The sequence below is a fragment of the Typha angustifolia genome, chromosome 8, assembly GCF_048772165.1.
Source record: "Typha angustifolia cultivar Huaian chromosome 8, ASM4877216v1, whole genome shotgun sequence".
Classification (NCBI taxonomy): domain Eukaryota; kingdom Viridiplantae; phylum Streptophyta; class Magnoliopsida; order Poales; family Typhaceae; genus Typha; species Typha angustifolia.
Genome location: NC_133246.1, coordinates 3,999,129 through 4,019,642, shown reverse-complemented (window position 1 = coordinate 4,019,642; position 20,514 = coordinate 3,999,129). Strand labels below are relative to the sequence as shown.

General features: G+C 35.9%; 2 protein-coding genes across 5 annotated transcripts; both read right to left on the bottom strand.

The window, feature by feature from the left end:
- Positions 1-5,695: 5,695 nt before the first annotated feature.
- LOC140765218 (protein MODIFYING WALL LIGNIN-1-like) lies at positions 5,696-7,338 on the bottom strand. Its single transcript, XM_073104191.1, has 3 exons — positions 6,973-7,338; positions 6,349-6,557; positions 5,696-6,229 (listed from the first exon to the last, which is right to left on the bottom strand). The coding sequence occupies exons 1-3, from the start codon at positions 7,066-7,068 to the stop codon at positions 5,944-5,946; spliced, it is 591 nt and encodes a 196-aa protein (XP_072960292.1). The 5' UTR covers positions 7,069-7,338; the 3' UTR covers positions 5,696-5,943.
- Positions 7,339-8,788: 1,450 nt separating this feature from the next.
- LOC140765982 (protein SAWADEE HOMEODOMAIN HOMOLOG 2-like) lies at positions 8,789-16,731 on the bottom strand. Of its 4 annotated transcripts, none has more exons than XM_073105346.1 (10): positions 16,546-16,626; positions 16,217-16,274; positions 15,866-15,951; positions 15,729-15,774; positions 15,515-15,630; positions 13,153-13,216; positions 11,917-11,968; positions 11,508-11,651; positions 10,618-10,737; positions 8,789-9,404 (listed from the first exon to the last, which is right to left on the bottom strand). In XM_073105346.1, exons 3-10 carry the CDS (start codon positions 15,912-15,914, stop codon positions 9,039-9,041), a joined length of 957 nt encoding a protein of 318 aa, XP_072961447.1. In that variant the 5' UTR covers positions 15,915-15,951; positions 16,217-16,274; positions 16,546-16,626; the 3' UTR covers positions 8,789-9,038. The 4 variants fall into 4 exon arrangements, with proteins under 4 accessions (XP_072961447.1, XP_072961445.1, XP_072961444.1 ...); XM_073105344.1 differs by having other exon boundaries at positions 15,515-15,656; positions 16,546-16,623; XM_073105343.1 differs by lacking the exon at positions 16,217-16,274 and having other exon boundaries at positions 15,515-15,656; positions 16,546-16,731.
- Between the last annotated feature and the right edge of the window lie 3,783 nt (positions 16,732-20,514).

Sequence of the window (20,514 nt, the reverse complement as noted above, 5' to 3'; positions counted from 1 at the left end):
TTAATCATGGGATTTAATCAACCTTTAGAACAGGTTTAACGTAGGAGAGCGGCACGTGGAGGGAGCACGTAAGACAGCCGTTGTAATCTGTTGACTTGGAAATCTGAGTAGATTTGATTTTAGGGGACGAGATTTTTCTTTTTAAAATTAAGAGGGATTTTAGACGGGGAAAATTAAAATCATTAAAAAAAAAAAAGGGGAGCTGCTTGCTTTGTCGTGTTGCATGCGCTGTAAAAACCTGCAGTGCTTGTTGAGGATTGATACTCCCTTAATTTCCAACCAACTTCTATAGAATTGATAGGTACCTTTCCCGTGACCAAGTAGGTCATGAGTTCAACTCAAACCCTAAATAATAGTGTGAAAAAATTATCTGGTAGTTAGTGGTTTGGTGGCTTAGCTCGATTCGGTTGATTATTCGACAGCGTAGTTGGTTAGCTTGGAGGAACAGCTCGACATCGGTTATATCCGAAACTTTTAAAATAGTAGTAGAGAAGTAAAAATATAAAATAATTTAAAAAATAATAGGTAGGAGGGCTTGAGGAGTTACGCACGTGGAAAGATGTGCTCCTCTAAGGAGTAAAGGACACCTGGAGTGGTTTGGAGCATGCACATGAACTCTTTTTCCCGAATGGTTAATTAATCCCACCCCGCAAATATTCCTCCGGTCGCTATCCCAATTTGGTGAAAGAATTAATATACGCTATCCGTATACGAGTCCACCAATGGAGCTTATCCGCCTGTTCCAATCCGGACTCCGGAGCGAGGATAAAGAGCGGGGGAGGGGAGGATAACTTTGTCAAGATCCACGCGTCCACCCCTGGATAAAACCTTTGACGTTTTGCTTTTATTCCCATGTTCCAACTTCCAGCCTCTCCTTCGATCTGGATTTAGATCGATCGATCGAGACGTAGAATATCCACTCACTGGCTTTAAAGACTTAGACCTCCTCCTCCTCTTCCTCTTCCAATTCTTTTTTTTTTAATTATTATTCTTTGAATAAGAAGAAGAATAAAAGAACTTAATCGTGATTTTTTATCCTCCCCAACCTTTATCCCAATCGAATCTCTGTACTATTTGGTTCGTTTTTCCACGAGAGGCTAATTAATTTAAACTCAATAAGACGACGTGCAAAATAATCTATCTTTCTTTGTTAAAAAAGGTTTAAGGAGCAAGCAAAGGGAGAGAGAGAGAGAGAGTACAGTAGTAATGTACAAATGATGATGCTTGCAAATGCCACCTCATCCATAATAATTTCCAACCCAAGTCATCCGATGACTTTTTGGTAGGTCTTCATCCAGAAAAGTCATGTGTGCTACATAGGAATCAAACTTTGAACTATAGGCTATAGGCAGCTGCAGTCATTCTAGAAGCATAAGCATGGTATAAGATGTGCCAAGTGTCTGAAGGCACAACTCACTCTCGCATCAAGATGCATGTGTCGTGTGTGTACTCGTCCTTGCTGCGTTATGTTACAGTGGACGTAAAAGTCATCCAGGATTAACTTATTGGACAAAATGTATGTATATGATGTGACGCAGATAAAATTTTATCCTATGTTATCATACCTTCTTATATTTGTTGCAGTCTTACCTCTGTTGTGTTGGTATTTCAGCACATCTTAATCATCTTGGATAAGGAGATTATAAGCCCCTCAAAACCTAGGCAAAAAATTATGAATGATATCCAAGATCACAAACAAATTATTTAAATAATCGTATGGTTATAAGATGGACTTACCGCTCACCGGCCGATACCCATAACTATATCTGTAAGATCTTGCTTGCTTGCTTGCTCGCTCGAACGAATGATGTACTACTTGCGTGATCGATTTTCAATCTCAATAACTCTTGAGTTTGATGCTATCTTCTCAACAGCCGTCGAGATGAAGTCATTCAAAATTTGAACTAGATGGGGATGTGTGGAAATCTACATTCAATGTCTTTCATTACAGATACTCCAAAAGCTATGATGGTGATCTCCAATAGTCTCCAAAAATGATAGATGAAATGTCTTAAGGTTAGACTAGAATTCACTTATATATAAAGTTTTGAAAAGCCCATCGAGTCCAAGTCTTAGTTAGCCTAAGCCTAGAGTTGGCTCCTTTGCTTACTATGTTTGATTTAGTTATTTACATATTTAACTAGTTTGAGTCTATGTATCATTATTCAATTCGAATCGATTTATGACATGCTTTAGTTGAGTCCTAGTCGAGTATATTAGTTGGGTTAGCCTTTATAAATATGTGAAAGGCAATCCTTATACTTGAATGGAACCTAATTTAATCTTCTTCAACCTTGTCTTTAATCTCTGACTTCTCTCTCGCCCCTCATCTCTCTTTTTTCTAACTATCTCTACCTCCTGAATGACTCATCTTGCTCGCCACCACTGTCTACCAACCAAAGTTGTTAAAACATTTCTACATCCGAAACCCCACTATCCACCTTAATTGGCCACCATATTACCACCACTATTAACCCATGACCGGCTGCCCTCTCTAGTTGCACCCCTCCATTAGACCAAAGTCTTAGCCACAGCCTCCATTTAGCCACCACCAGTCCTAGCTAGTTCACCCACCTTATTCGCCACCTAATTGCCCTCCTCTTTGATCTAAACCACCTAGAAACCCTAATTAGTGTTGTGTCCAGTCCAAGTAGACCATCTCTAGCCCCCTGGCATCCCATCATGTACAACAGACATAGCCCAAATCCTAGCCAACCCAATGCAACCCATGCACGCGTTAGTAAGTCTAGTCCAGAGCTTCTACATGTTTGAGCGCTTTCCTCAGCCCAAATTCTAGCCCACCTCCATACCAAATTTCACCCTCAGACTACACTGCAAAAGACCTGAACCAGCCCAAACCTCTAGTTGATCCAACTAGACCCGAGCCGATCCGTCCAGTCTAGATCTTTCTCATTTTTGACTCATCTCCAACCCTAAACCTCGTGTTCTCTCTATAGAAAACTCTTAATAAGACCTTGACTCGTCTTCTAGTCGAGCGGTAGATCTCATACGATATAAGACACACACCAAAAAAAATCTCTAGCCGATCAGAAGCGATCCAATCAATCAAACTGGGACACCCAAGGCGAAAGACATTCCTCCTACTCTTGTCCTTTTTATAGAATCATAACCTAGGATTATAACACAATGATCCATGACATCACTCCAAAAATACTAAAGGTCCAAAATATGTAAGTGTGTGTAAAGGCATTTGGAGTGCGTTCATACGATAGCAAATTGTCCCCCTTTTTCACCCAAATTGATCCGGGACAAATTTTCTAAGGCTTGTGCATCAAGGATTCTTTAATTTCCGCACCCAAAGTCAAGACTATATGCCTCCACAACTCAAACACAATCTAATATTTTAGATCTTACTAAACTTGGTACGGAAAATCTATTCCACCCTACCAATTGTTTTCATGATCGACAATATCTATAAAGTTTTTGGAAAAGAAGAAAAGAAAAAGGTAACCATAAAAGTTAAGGAGAAGAAGTCCAGTGGACAAATTAGATTTTGGATATACTTGCAACCAACCAAAGATATTTCGGGGATATGGCTTAAAATATATATATATATATATATCCCTCTCGTTACGCTGCTGAGTTATTTAATAGAAAAAATACAAACCTAAGTTTAATTTATATGATAAATGAGAATAAAACAACTTAATTATGAAGTTGGTGAATGGGCGAACTCAATGCAATGGATTTTAGTGTTGAAAGAGCTATCCAACCATGACATATGGCAAAAGATATCGATATCTCACTCATATACATGTCATTTTCCCATTATTATCATTCTTCCCCCCTTTGCTAATTTTCTTTTTTATGCTACTCCATGTCCAGGGCAAATGCACCTTGATATTTTTTGGGCCAAGAGGGACCCTAGATTTTGAATATATTCCTACCTTATAAAGTCATAAAATAAAATTATTCCTACAAAAAATATTTAATTTTTTTTTATATAAAATGTTAAACGACACGTTCTGCTACACCGAGATGTGTTATTATTATTTTCGTAGAAAGAGTATGTGTGAGTGCTATAACTTATAAATGGATATATATTAATTATTTTTTTCTAAAACAAAGTTTAGTGCATGATTTAATCCTAATTAATTTAACTATAATTTTAGTACAATTTAAAAGCTGGAGTATTATTCTATATATATATATTTTTTAATCACGGTAGATGCAAAGCTTAGTTGATACTAATAAAAATTTATAATTTGATTAAAAAAAAATTTCTAGCTCTGCCAATGGGGATGTGTGTTATGAAAGTAGGAGCAGAAGATTAAGATACAACAAGATATATTTAATGAGGTAGTTGACGTGCAACTCTCACTTAGAAGAAGGTGAAGAGGTGAGATCCTGTTAGATAAATCTTAATCTTAATCTTAATTGCAATTGTAGCTAGCCTATGTTAATTAGGATAATATATAGATAATATATAATGAAGATGTCGATGCAATGCAATTGGTTGACATCTACTTCCTATTACGTACGTGTCCTAACAACCAATATGATGGGTAGAAGCAAGAAAAAGGTGCTTAATTATGCATGGAATATTGGGCCCATGCAGCTAATAGATAATTAATAGAGCAGGGATTATGCAAGTAAGTATTCGTGCATGCATGCACTTCCCTTATTCTTTTTTGGAGAGAGAAGTGGAAATTTAATAATTAAACTAATGCTGCTACTTTAGTCATTTAAGATGGAGAATAGAAAATAAAATTTGAGTGTGAATCATAATATATCAATAGTTTGTGGTGCAAAACATTATCTTTCTTTTTTTTTCTTCTCCCAACTAGATATATTATGCTAAGCATGTGTTGGAAGTGGCACTAAACCCTTTGTCTAGCTTGTAATTAGCTTATCTTATGATTTATAAATAAATAAATAAAATTTGCTTGTGGACCTTCTAAAGCCTTGGGCTCCTCATCTATTCCATGTGATACTTACAAGGCCCAACTTAGGCTCCAAATATTTAAACGAGGCCCAAGAATTGGACTGCGTTTGAAGCCTTATTTACTTCACGGGATTCTTAGGAATCATATCCTATATTTTATTTGTTTTGTGATTCGTATTCTATCTTTAAAGATTTTGTAACGTGACCATTTCTTTTTCTCTATAATTTTTATTTAATATCCTGACGTTATTTTGACTAACTAATATCGATTAAATTACTAAATACCCCCACTATTATCTCTTGTTTTCTATCCCTCTACTATCTTCTCCACCTACTTCCTTTGTCGCTGTCGCCACCACCTTTCCTCATCTTCCCCCTTCCTCCTCATCATCATTTTCTTCTTCTTCTTCTTCTTATTCTTTTTCTTCTTGTTTTTTTTGGGAGATAGAAAAAAAAAAAAAAGAGAAGAGAGAAATAGGATGAAAAAGATAAGGGTTATTTAAATTTTATTTTATATATTATAGTGGAATATTCTTTTTTTCATATCGTCAGGTTACAAAATAAGTATTACAGGAAAAAAGGATCGGGTTATAAAATCATTAAAGACGATGTGTGAATCATAAAATAGATAAAATATAAAGTGCGATTTGTAAAAATTTCTTTGATTTATTATCCATTGGGGACTTCTTTTTAGTGATAGAATATGGTTATCCCAATGGATAGAAAAAGAAAAAAAAGTGGTTTCTTGAAGGTTATAAAGAAATGAGAGAGGTGGAAAACTTGAACACTATTTGAAAGCTTTATGATCTATTGACTTACACGTTACAACAATAGGAATTGAGCTTTGCAAATCCTTATATTAGTTTGTGTCAATAGAATACCCTCTTTAGGAAAATATATATATATATATATAGAATATTTCTATATCCTCTGTGCACTTTTTCACATGTTTTCCTATGCAGTAGCTTTGTAGCTAGCGAGTTAAGTATCATGTTTGGGAAAGTATACTATTTGGGAAGTATCCTATGTGATACGTTTCAGACCATTGACGGCGGCTCCTTATGCTGGTGATCTCTTCCTTCTGAATCCAAGCTTGTGCAGTAGTGTATCGAAGACCTACTCATCGACGCCACCGCCGGTTGCGTCACATACATAAACCATAATATAAACACCACCGTGACAATAACTAAGGCAGCTGCTCCGGCGAAAACTCCATTATGGACGATATAACATTCTCCATCCATCCAACCTTTACCGTAGTATTGCCCAATGTTCATGCTAGACGCAGTCGCCAACAGTGTGATTGCCAGTGCAAAGGTAACCCTACAATTAATATGCCATGAATCTCATCAAGAAGTTAAAAGAGATGAAAGAAAGAATAAAAAGGTGGAATAGTAATCAACTGAGATGTATAGATAGTTTTTCTTTTTTATTCTAATTACCAGGATAAAACTAGTAGGACGATGGAGACTACTCGGGTGGTATTATCGTTGTTGTTGGATTTGTTTGTGGAGCGAAGGCTGCCGAGGGCTGCTGCTGAGGTACCAACCACCTGAGCCAATGATAAGCAAATGATTGCTGCCATTCCCAACCCGAAAGCTGAGCTCCTGGGGAGAGAGCAGAGGCTGCCATCCAGTTTCATGTCTTTTGCCTTTCAACATTGTTTTCAATCCAACCAAATCTGAAGTCAGAAAGATTTCTGAATAGATTTTTCTAAATGACTTCGATCTTAACTTATCTCTCGTATACTTCAATCTTAAATCATTCAATCCCTTCCAAACAGAGATATCGTCTAATTTAAAGATGATAAGAATTAAGTGCTTACTTAACTTTTAAAGTACAAGAAAGTTAATTAAGTCGAGCTAAATCGAGAATAAATTATAGTTTGCTCTTATTTAAAAGTTAAGTACCCTGTGGTTTTATCAAGGGTTGAAATAGTTACTGTGTTCTTATAGAGAGAATAGCTATCAACCACAACTAGAGTCTGTAAGTCAAATACTGAAATATGAAATGGATTAGTAGAAAACTTCTTCCAATCCAATAAAAACAACAGAAAGAGAACTCACCTTCAACTTCTTGAATTCGGCGGCCAGGGAGCAGGAGAAGGCCACCATGGTAAGCAGCAGCACCATTGCTACCCTCCAATGCCCAAACCTCTCCATCAAAAGAAGAGAAAAAGAAAAGGAAAGAAAAATTCTATATCTCTGGATAAGGATGCTATGTTATCCTATCAGGGCTTTTGCCCAAGGAGGAGGGAAGGGATGCTTGGCTTTCTAATCTCTCTTCTCTTCTCTTCTCTTCTCTTGTGGAATTCCCTTTCCTCCTCTTAAGGATTAGGATCTCCATCCTTGGATGGAGGGAGTGGGGGGCATTGACACCCCCCCCTCCCCCTCTTTCTTAGAAGGAGAGGTGGTCAACTGCTTGAGGATAGTTGAATTATTCGATTCCTATTCTAAAGAGAAAGGTAGAGAAAAAGATGAAAAAGAAAATGGGGGTTGAGTGGAAGAATCTTTTTAATTAGTGGACTAGTTAGAGCTTTTCTACATATGTATGCCTCTATCTGATAACAATTAGACCCTCGTTTGGGAATAAGAAATCATGATAACTGATAAATTATAGGATTGATATTTGATAGATATGATTCGAACATGTTATAGTCTATTTTTTTTCTTAATAGGGTTAGCATTTTTATCGAGTCTATGATAATACTTTCGACGTAAAAAATAATTTATCCCAAATATTCTAACCAAGTCGTCCAAAGTCAAGAATCTTATGATAGGAAACCTCTCAAGGTATTAATTTTTATTACTAATCAAGGGAGTCTGTGATACACGGCAAAGGCATGTCTTTTTCTTCCTTTAGTCTTCTTAATCTATTTATTATTATCAACTATGGCATAGTCTTTCTTCTTCCTAGTCTTAATCTATTTATAGCCATGATGTTATGATATATTATCAATTATTGACAAAGGTTATAGATTTATATTCACCGATTGTGATAATTCAGTAATCCAATCTATATATTACAGAGAGTTAACCCTTATATTTCGTTTGTAATTAGCTATCAAAACTTAATCAGCTCGAGGATAAAATAACTGAGATAAGAATATAATCTTGACCTTCAATGTAAAAATAATTCATCCCAAACAATCCAAATACATAAAACAAAGACCAAAGTCAAGAATCTAATAGAAAGAAATAATTTGATTGATAACTAATCGAGAGAGCCCTGTCTTCTTAATATAATAATATGCCCTAATAATGAAGCACTGTTGTTTAATTTAGTGGATCTATTGATGGTTAAGGAGATAATAAACAACGTTAATTAAAGAAGCAGGCGTGATGAGAGAATCAAATTTGACGACGTCTTTTGGCGACAGGATTGACTTTTGGTGTTCCTTTCTTTCTTCTTCAAAGCCTGCGGGCTTTGACCAATAAGGAAATGATGATGCTCCGAGGTCTAGTGTTGCATGCCAACTTGGAATCTTGACACTCTTAAATGCTTCTCGATATTTTATTAAGTAATGATTAATAATGTTTGGAAATGGGAATCCTCTTTCAACTCTTCAATTAATATTAATATTATCCGAACCTTCTGATGTTTTTTCTAATGATGCTTCGCCGTATTTTATTAAGTAAAAAAGATTATAATTTATTATTTACTTGTCTATCTAACTATCTAAATTTATTATTTCTTATATAGAAATAATATAGTAATAAATTGTAATCCATCCTAATTCCTATAGCTGACTGTGTGGGCACCATAGGATAATCCAGTCCACTACTATTTACTAAACATAACGTGGGGGTGGCCCATGAGATAAAGAGATAGTAATACCATGAACCAACTCTTGTTTAGGAACTCAAGCAACAAAATAACCACTTTTAAAAGCATACCAAAAGCACTCATATTTGCAATTGACATAAGCAATTAGGTTGCTTTCCTCTTTGTCAATGTCGTCACCATCCCAAATGCACTACTTCTCTTCCTTTTCTGGCTTGCCTCTGATCATCAGACTTACAAACAATTGCAGTGTATGTTGATCACTTTTGTTTTCTTTAAGTCGTTTCCTTTTCTAATTCCATTAACACTGTGTAGACAAATTAAGAAGAAGGTAAAATAAGGTTTAGATTCATCCTCCAGTGTTTGCTTCTTGTGGATTGTCAACACTCCCGGTGTTCGCCGCCGCATCGTCCATGGTAACGTCGGGAGTTGCACTGTTACTGTAATCAACTGTGGTGGTTGGAGAGGTGGATTGCATGCCAATAGCTTCCTCAGTTGCATTTGACACAGGCACCGTTGTCACCTCGTCTGTGTTAACATCCATCAACTTTCGCTGCTTCAGTGCCCTTTGTGCCACCAGATTGCTATCCTTGGATGTGCTTGCTGGAGAATCCTTCTGCATAGCCACAGATCCTGAGGCTCTTGAGGCTTGAAGTATCTGTAGCCGGTAATCTGTTTCCGGACGCCTACATACCTTTCTCAGTGGTACTATTTCCTGTGAAATTAAGAACTTGAAAAATGACGTACTATTTCACATGTAAAATTAAGAACTTGACGAAACTCTATTAATTGATGAATATGAGATCATATTTTCCTTCATTTATTGAAACAGCACAGATATCATTCTGAAATGGTTAGATAAAACTCTCTCTTAAAGCATGGAGGTATCAAAAAGGTATTCTATTCCGTTTGTTTCCTTTCGTCCATACAAACAGCATAGATATAACCATCAAATAAAGTGTGGCAATAACAAAAGAACTATTCTATGTCATGTATTTAGGAGAGTGGTTTTCTATGATCTACAATCCTCTTTCAATAGCTTAGGAGCTCTTCTAAACTCACTGAGCCAACATTTTGCTTAAACTATGCACACCAGCAGATATTTGACATCCATGCAACCATTCATTTCAGAATGATATAAGACGATCTACTTTCCAGATGAGAGAAGAAATTAGTAGCTGGTTACTATGATATCAAAAATCACATACTCTAACTGATGATTCACCCATACCAGCATAATCATCTGTATGTTACATCTAAAAGTTAACAAGTTTGGAAATTCATGTAACCTTCATAAAATTTTCTTAGATATACAACCATAAAGATGAAGAAGAATGATGATATATTGTCATAGCAAGTGGTGCCCATCCCTAGGGTACAAACATGCCAAAAAATTATATGTAGACAATCTCAACTGTGGCTAAAATATACTAGAAAGAGAAAAGACATCAAAATAAAGCTCCTTAGAAGGAGACACATCCTGCAAGAAATTTTTTTAATAGCAATAGCATCTCAAAAGGTATTTTTCATCACCGCAAATGGTCAAAGTACATGAGTTGACCTCCTCTTTTGTATAAATATTTAGAAACTTTGTTGTGGGATGGGTCCCTTCCTTAGTTGTTTTTAACTTCTTCGGGATTATCATCTGTGGGGTCATCATAGTATATGGTTGTCATTGATATGGTAAAGGCAAAAACAAATTGCCAATTCCACTTATCAGCTAACTCACCCTTGTGTAAAATCTGTCCTTGTATTGTCATTGTATCAAAACTTGTATACTGAGCATTTTATGGATCTTAAACAAATATAGCAGAGCAGTTTTATTCATAAAAAAGGAAATTGCAATTCTTGGATTCTAGAAATTTCATGGTATATACTGGCATTCATCTTTAACCGGATCTATAGTATAGAATATAGAAAGAAAGTACCTCGGACTGATCATGATCATAACGAACTAGAAATCTGCATCGACATCCTCGTACATCATGTCTTCGCCTTTGTGCATCAAGGACATGGGCATCGAAATAGAGAGCCTGCTCTTTTCCTTCCTGTTACATTCACAGAAAAAAGCTAGCAAAAATTAAAATCAACTTTTCTTGAATTATTTCAACTTCAATTGTGGAAGTACAAGAGTGCCTTTGAGTTCCTCAAACTGCATCACAAAAAATAACCAACTATTGTTCATTTCTAATATCGTAAAGGTGCTTCAAGAAGGGGAAACGAACTCCAAGCATTCAGGTGCATTCAGGTCTCAGGTCTTTACTGGCAATGATGAAAAAGCTATGCAGTTAACAATCTCAGCTCTCATAGATCTAATGGATAACATGAACAAGACATCACACCATATTCAAGCTTGAGATTTAACCAAAAGATATCCAGCAAACAGACAGTGCCAAGAAGTCATCAATAAAAGGGCTTTGACTGAAGGCTCATCTACTTAATGAACAAAGTAGCAGATTCGGCACCAGATACACATTATTTGCAGCACTTGGACATATCAAGAATACGAATCAGTCATACCGTACTATTTCTGCATATTTCAGAGGAATGAACTATAATATTCTTATTCAGTAATATTTTTGCCTCTTCTCAGTGTATCTGAGGATGCCCACATGTAGCTGGAGAATAGCATGCATGTGCACGAGACAAAAAGTGGACTCCGGTAGAGAGTGAAATTTTAGTGAACATCTAATTAATTCTCATACAAAGAGTACGACTAGAGTTCTTGTTTGTTGAGCACAAGATTGTAATTAATGTAAACTTCTATTCACATAAAACAATTAAAAAAATAGAAAAGAAACAAAGAAGCCAATAGTACCTGAAAACAAAGTATGAGATCACCCGGAAGTACGGCAACACATTCTGCAGCTTCACATGGAAGGGATCTCTGCCTCACACACTTCCGCACATTGATCCATTCGTCCTCTTCAACACCAAAGCCTGAAAAGCGAACCAGAACTTCCTGACACAAGCAGAAAAATAAATAGAAATTAGACATGATGGAAACTTCTGGTCCGTCTATTACCATTGTTTGCTACCATAAATTTCAGTACTCAGATTTGTCTCTTGAGTGATTTAGAAATCAATACATGCAATAGCATCAGATAACCACAGTAAAGAAACCAACCATTTGGTGGATACATAAAGTTTAATTACAATAAGTCAGTAACATTTTTATATTTCTAACAGTGCCAAATGACAATAATATGAAACAGAATAATCAATACCGGATCGCCTGTTTCAAACATTCTATGAGAAAGAAACACTGCAACATCATACCTGCATATGAAAAAATAATCAGCTCAAGTATAGGAAGCAGAAAATAGAAGACAATACTGACCATGCAGCAAATTTAACTATATTAAAACATATGAAAGATTGGCATTAAAATTCTCAGTGAAATACCGCATAGAAACCAATTAAACGGGGAAAAAAAGGTTTGAGGACAGTTATATCACAGATTATCCGTTACAAGATCTTTGGATCATCTGAATATGTTTTTTTTTCCCAGGGATAGATTCAATTCCTGAGCACTCAAGATTTTACTTCTGTACAACAAGGACACCGGGAATTTGGTTAAACAAGTCAAAATACCCTTGGCTTGTCAACACTCCTAAGTTTCTGAGACTGAGAGTACTTAGTGCACCAGTTAAATAGAAAAATATGATTTCCTAGTTTCAGGACCATACAGTTCAGGGTAAAGACAAAATGCTTTACATTATTACACATAGCAGGGTAAAGGATTACCCTGAAGGTAGTCTGTACTCAGTGCACACTTCCCGAAACATCCACAAAACTTGCTGCTCGAAATAACCTTGAATATCCTCAAACGACATATCTATACCTCATGTTGATGCGCATTGGCCAAATATCAACCTAGGTGATCGATGATTAGCAGCCAGGAACGATGTTCGCTACTAGGCTCAATGATTTTACATAAAACTAGAAGTACATGAGAGTAATGCCTCTCTGCCAAAAACATCCAGTGCCCTAACAAATCTTGCACACAATTGGCCACCTAGAGGATCCATAAATCTTAGACATTCTTGATCGCCCAGGGATCAGAATACAAATGGAAGAAAGCAAAAGATAAAACACTGACATGAATTTTTGAAAGGTAGCATGCAAAGTAAATAAAGTCTTGGGTACTTCCAGACCTCAGTTTTGCCTTAGTCAAGAGCTTAATTATTGCATAAGAAATGAAAATATCCAAGTAAGTTCACCTTATTTAGAGGTACAACCTGGAAATCTTGGTGTATATATTAATATGCTTTCCCAAAATGAAGCAAAAGATGGAATATAAGCCAATAACATCAAGTGTGTCTAGTATATCATAGAACTTGCAAATGGAATTATCCATGACTTGATTGCAGGGATGGCCTTAAGGTTTTGAAGTAAAAGCAGTTATCCAACAAACACCTTGATAAATCAACAAACATTTATAGCAAATATAGATTACCTACCATGCCCCATCTCTAGCTGATTTTGCTTCAAATTCCACCTGACCATTATCCAACGAATTTCTACCTGGATACCAAGGTTATGAGGAAATCATAAAGCAGCTATGATGCCCAAAAACATAGATGTTCATTCAAGAAAAGCCAGAAGATTTGGCAACCAATTGCACTGAAGATAGCAAAAGGTCCACAAAGCCAGTTTACATGAGCAGACTTTTTCTGCATAATAGCATGGCATGGATTGCATAATTGAGGGAAACATTAAGGAGATCAAGCTAACCAAGATAATTTCAAGCTCTGTTCATTTATAAGCAAGCAAAGCACAAGATTACCTGACAAATTTTCATGCTGAGCATGAAACAGATATTTTTAGTCTATATGTCTACACATTAAGTGATCCTCTGAAATGTATAAGCAGTTGTAGGACTGACACTGTTTTATTTTTTTTATCAAGTTTCAAATATATTAAATATTTATATATATAAATTTATTCAGCTTTTCTAGGTAAATTGAACCAATTACCAGAGCTTAAGTTGAAGCTTGCTCACCAACTGAGTTAATCAAGACACCGTTATTTAAAATTAGTATTCCAGAAGTTCAGAAAGACCTTTGTAGAATGAACTTCATTCAGCATTACGAGTTCTAAAATAAGCAACTCTCTCGTTAGAGATAGATCTAATGACCCAGAATACAAGCTTATAAAGTTGACAGTATAAAAATGCACACTTTACACGCAAGCAGGCATCCAAACAGCCACACAAGCTAATTTGAGCTGAGCTCAAGAAAACTAATGATTATCTCCAGCTTGGCTCCTTCATATGCATATGTCAGGAAGATATTTTTATATCCAGAGAACATATAAGCTAAAGAGTATGCGAAACACAATGTCCAGGTTAACATACTATAGACATTGATAAATTTTAAAAGATTTAACGAAAGATAGGCTGATTAGCTCTACAACATTATAAACTGGCAATCTGTACAATGCATCTACAACATTATAAACTGGCAATCTGTACAATGCATCTCAGATATCATACTAGTAGCATCATAATAAGCAATTGCGCAATGGCACTAATAACTTAAAAACTCTCTACAAAAAGACAGACCAAACACTCAGATAGATTCCATGGGTAATTTTTAACCTCCTAGTTACATAAAGATAACAGTTACCAAATGACAATAAATCCTTATATCCTACTTAATTGTCACATGAATGTATTCACCAATTGACTCTAACTTCAGAAATGCCTTCATCAATCTAAGCAGTATCTTCCCGGTGTTCCTATCACAGGTTCCTGTCTCCACCTTGTGACACCTTCCACTTTAAATAAAGTACTGTTCTTGTGTCTCTAAGGACAAGATTAAACTTTATCAGAAAATGACCTTAACTTGTCATTTCTTATTCTATCCATCTAGTACTTCCTCGTCAAGAGAACTCCAATTCTGTCATAAGTCATAACAACTGTAATGTCCTCCTCCAATTGAAAAATAGATTAAGAAATAGAGCTATAAACTTGGAATACCTTGTGATCATCTCTTTTCCTATTCTAGTACTTATTCTTTTACACATTTCTAATGTAGAAATTATCCAGTAAAAGTACAGCAATAACAAACACTGACCCTTTAGTCTCCAACTCTTTCATCTGTACTTAGTAAAGGGTTTGCATCCAATCAAGAGCTATGTCGGCTTAAATGAATATGACCGACTCTCCTTGGTGCAATATGTGATCCACGTTGGATATGTCCAAAGTCCAAACCATTATAATCAACTGTCATTTATTCTCTATCAATGCTACCGCTGACTTCATCTAATGTTATCATCATTACTCTTATCTTTCTTAGTAACAAGGATAGTGAGTATTGCCATTAGCCAAAAAGACTTCTCCTTCAAAAACTTAAAGCCAATCATGCAGGGGTTGAAACCCTAAGTTTCTTTCTCCCACAATGGTGGCTGGGGAAGGATGGAGCACTCTGACTTTCCCCTTCCTCCCCGCCACGGTGACAGTGCGACATGCTAGATGACAAAAGTATATCGAAGGCAACTCTCAAGCGCATCTCCATAAAGGATGACATGATGGTCTCAATACCACTGCAAGAGATACTTCTTGTGCCAGCAACCTATTGGCACAAGATGTGCCGCACATCAAGCATAGTGTAGGTTAGCACATAGATCCTTGCTCCAAATTCCAATAAATATAAATGCATAAATGTAAGGTACCAAGATTAGCATGCGTGCATTAATTAAATTGACCAAGCATAGCTCTTGAGAGAATCTTGAATGTAAATACATTGGAATGGGCAAAAGATTGAAGGGAATTTGTCAAGAGCATTACATAGCTCAAATGATTGGTTCTAAGATAACCACCTGAAGGAGCTGAAACTGGAGGAGCCACATTTCTAAATGAAAGTGATTCATCCCGATGCATAGGCGTAACACTTAGCTTCCCAGGTGCTTTACCCAATTTGGCCCTTTGTGCATATCTACGATTTTGAAACCAGTTCCACACCTGTAACAAACCTTAATAACTGGAAGTTTCTAAACAATCAAATAGTTGAAATAATAATTAAAATTCTCGTACCTGCTTCGGCTGCACAGAAATCTTTCCATTTCGTTCAGGGGACGCACTTAACGCAAATAACACTTTGTTGTTAGTAAGTCTCCTACTACATTGAAACTGTTAAGGGTTACCAAGGTAAAGTGCATGTTCGTGAATACCTAAACTTTTCAGCAAGGGCAGATATAACATGACGATGAGGTATTGCATTATTCACTTCCAGCAAGCGTGCTTCCATCTCCATGACCTTAAAAATGGAACCATTTTAAACCATAACTAGATAAATAAGCAACATCTAGGTACGAAACAATCATTACAAGGCTCTAATTTACCATACTTGCATTAATTGTGTCATAGAAAAAGGAAACGGTACTGAATAGTGAATATTATTTTCCAAAAAAATTCTATTATACAAACCAAACATTAAAAATAGAGAAAATAAAAGAGTTTTATCATAGACCTTCGTAAAAGATTCACTTTTTCGCACATATATCTCCTCCCAAAGATCTAACCTTTTTCCTAAATCTCGAGGCGCATTCGATGGGTAGAGCCTAGGAGTGTGCTCATAATCTGGATTTTGGCGTGACAAAAAACGCGGACAACACACATATATCAGCTCGCAATCATCAGCACAAGTAGGAATTGAGACCATAAAACGTGTAACTCCCAAAGAAATAACCCTCAGTTACCACCCATTCCTCTCACCACATCTCATTAAGCCGGGTAAAAACATCTATAAGCACGGATTAATTCCCAATCAAAGGGAGAGCAAGAGGATTCGAAGTTAGATCGCGAGGAAGAAGGAGAGAGGTAGGGTTTTGCATCCCGGGGGCGTCGTTACCTCGTTGGGGGTGAAGCGGAAGACGGGACCTCCGCCATGTGGGGGTCGACCCATCCGAGCCCAAAAATCCGAAACCCCCAAACCCCGAGATTGTGTGCTCGAGACCGCGACCGAGAGCGAGAGCGAGAGCGAGCAACGGTGAGGTGATGAAGCGATTTGTTATCTTTCGCCTTCGAGTCGACAACGGTTTACTTGGATCTACCATCTATTTCAAGTGTCCCATTTGGTTCACTCTAAACACCCACACGCGCTCGTCCGATTTGATTTCCTCTCTTCTCTTTTCTTTTTCTTTTTTCTCCTTTTTCCTAAATCCATCATTTAATCCATGGATAAAACCCGTGATGGATCACACACGATGCACAAAATAATGAAGGGCGGTGATTTCTTGGGGAACTTTTATTCAACTCCCTTACACACCATCCATTATCACAATTGGGATATTTTGGAGTAACACTAATATTTGATTTCATTATCACGGTCATTTTTTCAAATAGAATAGTATCAACTAAAATATATTTTATTAGGAATGAGGATGATTATATCTAGAAATAGATTTTTAATCTGGTGAAATGAACCAAGGAGATATATATAGCTTCAAAATACTAATAAATAATAGTTAGTAAGATATCATATAAAAATTATCCAAAAAATAATAGGTATGTGTATAAAAAAATATAATAAAAATATAGGATATTATTTCAAATTTTCCCTTCTTTATTTATCGAACTTAGAATTTTTTTGCTTTTTTTATCTCCGAAAATAAGAATAAAAATTAGGGGCGACAATCAAATGGGTTAATAAGAACATGATAAGATTATAAAAAGGTTTATTAGTATTATGAACAGATTTATTTAGGTTATAAAAGATTTTACTCAGATTATAAATGAGTCATTGGAATGGTAAATATGTTATTTAAGTTATAAGTAGGAAAAAGAGAGAGAACATTGAGGAGCTCCTAGTATTCTTCTAATAATGTGCATATATGCCAAGTCATGATCATCTTCCACGTCGAGGCAATTGATCGAGAACCATTACTTAATCGTAGCTAACTTGCCATATATATATCTACGCACGTCAAGCATCAAAATTACAAGTCCAACAACATATATATATATATATATATATATATATATATACTCTTTAAAACTTTATTTTATATTACTATGTCCTCCAAAGTATAGGAGTTAAAAACTAATAATAATAACTTCTCTCTCACTCTCTCTCTCTCTATTTATCATGGCACCAAGGTGGCAGTACTTACTCTGGGTCTCCATAGCAAATACAGAGTGGTGATGGTCTCACAAATATCACAAATTTTATTAGAAAAAAAGAAGAAAAAAAACCTTAGTAATATCAAATACGTACGTTCACATAGGAATATAGGATACTAAGAACATAGCAATTAGATATATAAGAAGAGACTAAGAACTAATCTCCTTGACACACAGTACTCCAAACACTACCATACCCACTAAACTTATTAACTCATCCATCATAGTTACGTACGTAAGTTCATGCATGGATAACAGGAGGGGATTCATGGCCGACGCTGGGGCTATGCCCGGGCGTAGTTGACTCCAACCGCGGACCTACATAGTCGGCTCGCAGGCGGTCAAGTTTTCCGTCGACTCCCAGATCCTTCGCCGTCGTCGTTGGCGGCAGTGGCGGCGGGAGGATTACTTGCATCTTTCTCGCACAAGCTGTGTGGAAGAGAAGCATGGCGAGTATCACAGCTGCAGCTGCACCAAAAGAGACCCTTGCAGTTGTCTTGGCCATGGATATATATATATATATATATATAATAAATATATATATCTATCTAACTGGAATGGTATAAGTTTAGTTGATAGTCTGGAAGAAGAGCAGCGAATGAAGAATTAGGATAACCCCAGGACCACCTTAAATACAAGAGTGTTCGATCGGCATCCAACTAATCCGTCTTTCACCCCTAGCCTCATGCATGCATAAAGTTGTCGTGTATCTGATCATATTGTCCTTTAACTTGTTGGGGCGTCTGAATCTGCATCTTTTTCCCCATGTAGTTGTATCTGAGGTGGACTTGCCAAAACTAGCTCAGACATGCAGATTAGCCATGGCCACAGGGCCAATGGCTACTGGATGGAATATATTTTGTGTCTTTAAAGTTGTAAATAGTTTCTTGGGTACGTCGCGATAATAATATTCTACACGTAGTGTATAATGCTTCCAAATTAATCTTCAAAGAGTAGGAGTGGGGCTTGAAGAGTGTGCATTAAATTGCTGAAGCATCTCCTCCCTTTTTCTCAAACCAGAAAGGAGGGGCCAAGTTGGAGGAGTTTTAAGTAGCAGTAGTGCTCTTATTTCACAAAGTAAGAGAATAAAAAGCATACTAAGGTTGTGGAAACCGAGGGAATATAATGATTAGTGTTCATGGAACACTATTTTAATCAAATTCTTTAGTTAAAACTTATAGTTTTAACACGTACGTACAACAGGCATCGTCTCATGACCCCCAACCAACTAAGCTAGGACGTTCTAGCTAGGAATATAATCTAACCGAACTTGATTTATACTTGTCTTGCAATCAGTTTCCGAGGCTATTAATTTTAGCTTATTTCGAGCCATTTGATTGAATCTTATGTGGTCTATATATTATAAAATCCAATCTTTCTTTCTCGATCCACAAGAGGTTGTTGGAGTATTCCGGCCCACGGATTATTGCTAATGGGAGTGGTTTAGTTTGAACAGTTCACATCATATCTTGATAAAACTTCTTTCTCATAGGTGTAGTTCTGATGCTGACATATAAGGCTTGTTTGAGCACCAACTTTAATTAAATTTTATTTTCCTCCTAACTCCTAACCAAGCTTTACTTCCTTTTTTTTGTGTGTTAAATATGACTTGGTAGGTGAGTTAGTTGTTTTGGTTCCATATGCTAATCCTTGTTTTTAGTTTACACACTCTCATAAAGAAGACTAGGAAAATTGATTAATAACATCATATATCTTTCTATTATTATTGTTCACACTCTATCATATGAATATATATATATATATATATATATATTATAATCTCTATATTTTACTTTTAATACCCTTAAGTAACTATTTTAAAGTTAAAGTAAAAGTAAGAAGGGAATCATATATATCTGAGGTAACATGATGAGATTTTAGATCTTTTAGTTTCTTATTGTTTTAAATAAAACTATATTCTCTATTCCATTATAGAGTTTTTTTTTTAAGGCGGTAGAAGCAAAATATAAGGTTCAATGACAAATATCTATATAATAGTGTATTTTGATAAATTTTCATATATATATATAGATATATACTAACATATAGTTTTTGCATTTAAAAAAGAGCACTATTACAAGTCTTTTGTAGTGTTTTTATAAATAACTATCAATGAGTAATGTAATGAGTAAAACATATAGCACATATGAAATTGATAGATATTAATAGGAGTAAAAGGACTTGCCAATCTTTTCTTTAATCAAGTCAAAACTCTTAGCTAACAAGTAAGTGGGATAAATCGAAGGTCATTCATCTTTTAGTGGATCTCATCTACTCGTCAAGATTGTTGCCTAATTATAATATGCTCTAAGCCATTAGGACAGGTTGACCTCAGTCACACCCAATTTACACATCAGCACGACACAAGCAAACACGTGTATTCTACGTCAGTCCTAGTGTATGCCACTCGTGCCCACGTGGCATTCACGGTACCCAGGACTTATAACTATAGATTTTGGGACTCCGAGCTTAAATTTAATTTTAAGACTTAAGAACTCCTTTGCTTAGGAACAAAGTCAATAAATATTTAATATTTTGTTAATTTTAAAATAAAAATTTTATTTAAGAAATAAACTACTTGTATTTTAAAATAAGAGAGTAATAATTATTTTTTATTAATACAAAGCGAAGAAAACGATGAAACAGATATTCTTTATTTATTATAAAGTAAGTTGATGGAATATATATTAAGAATAAA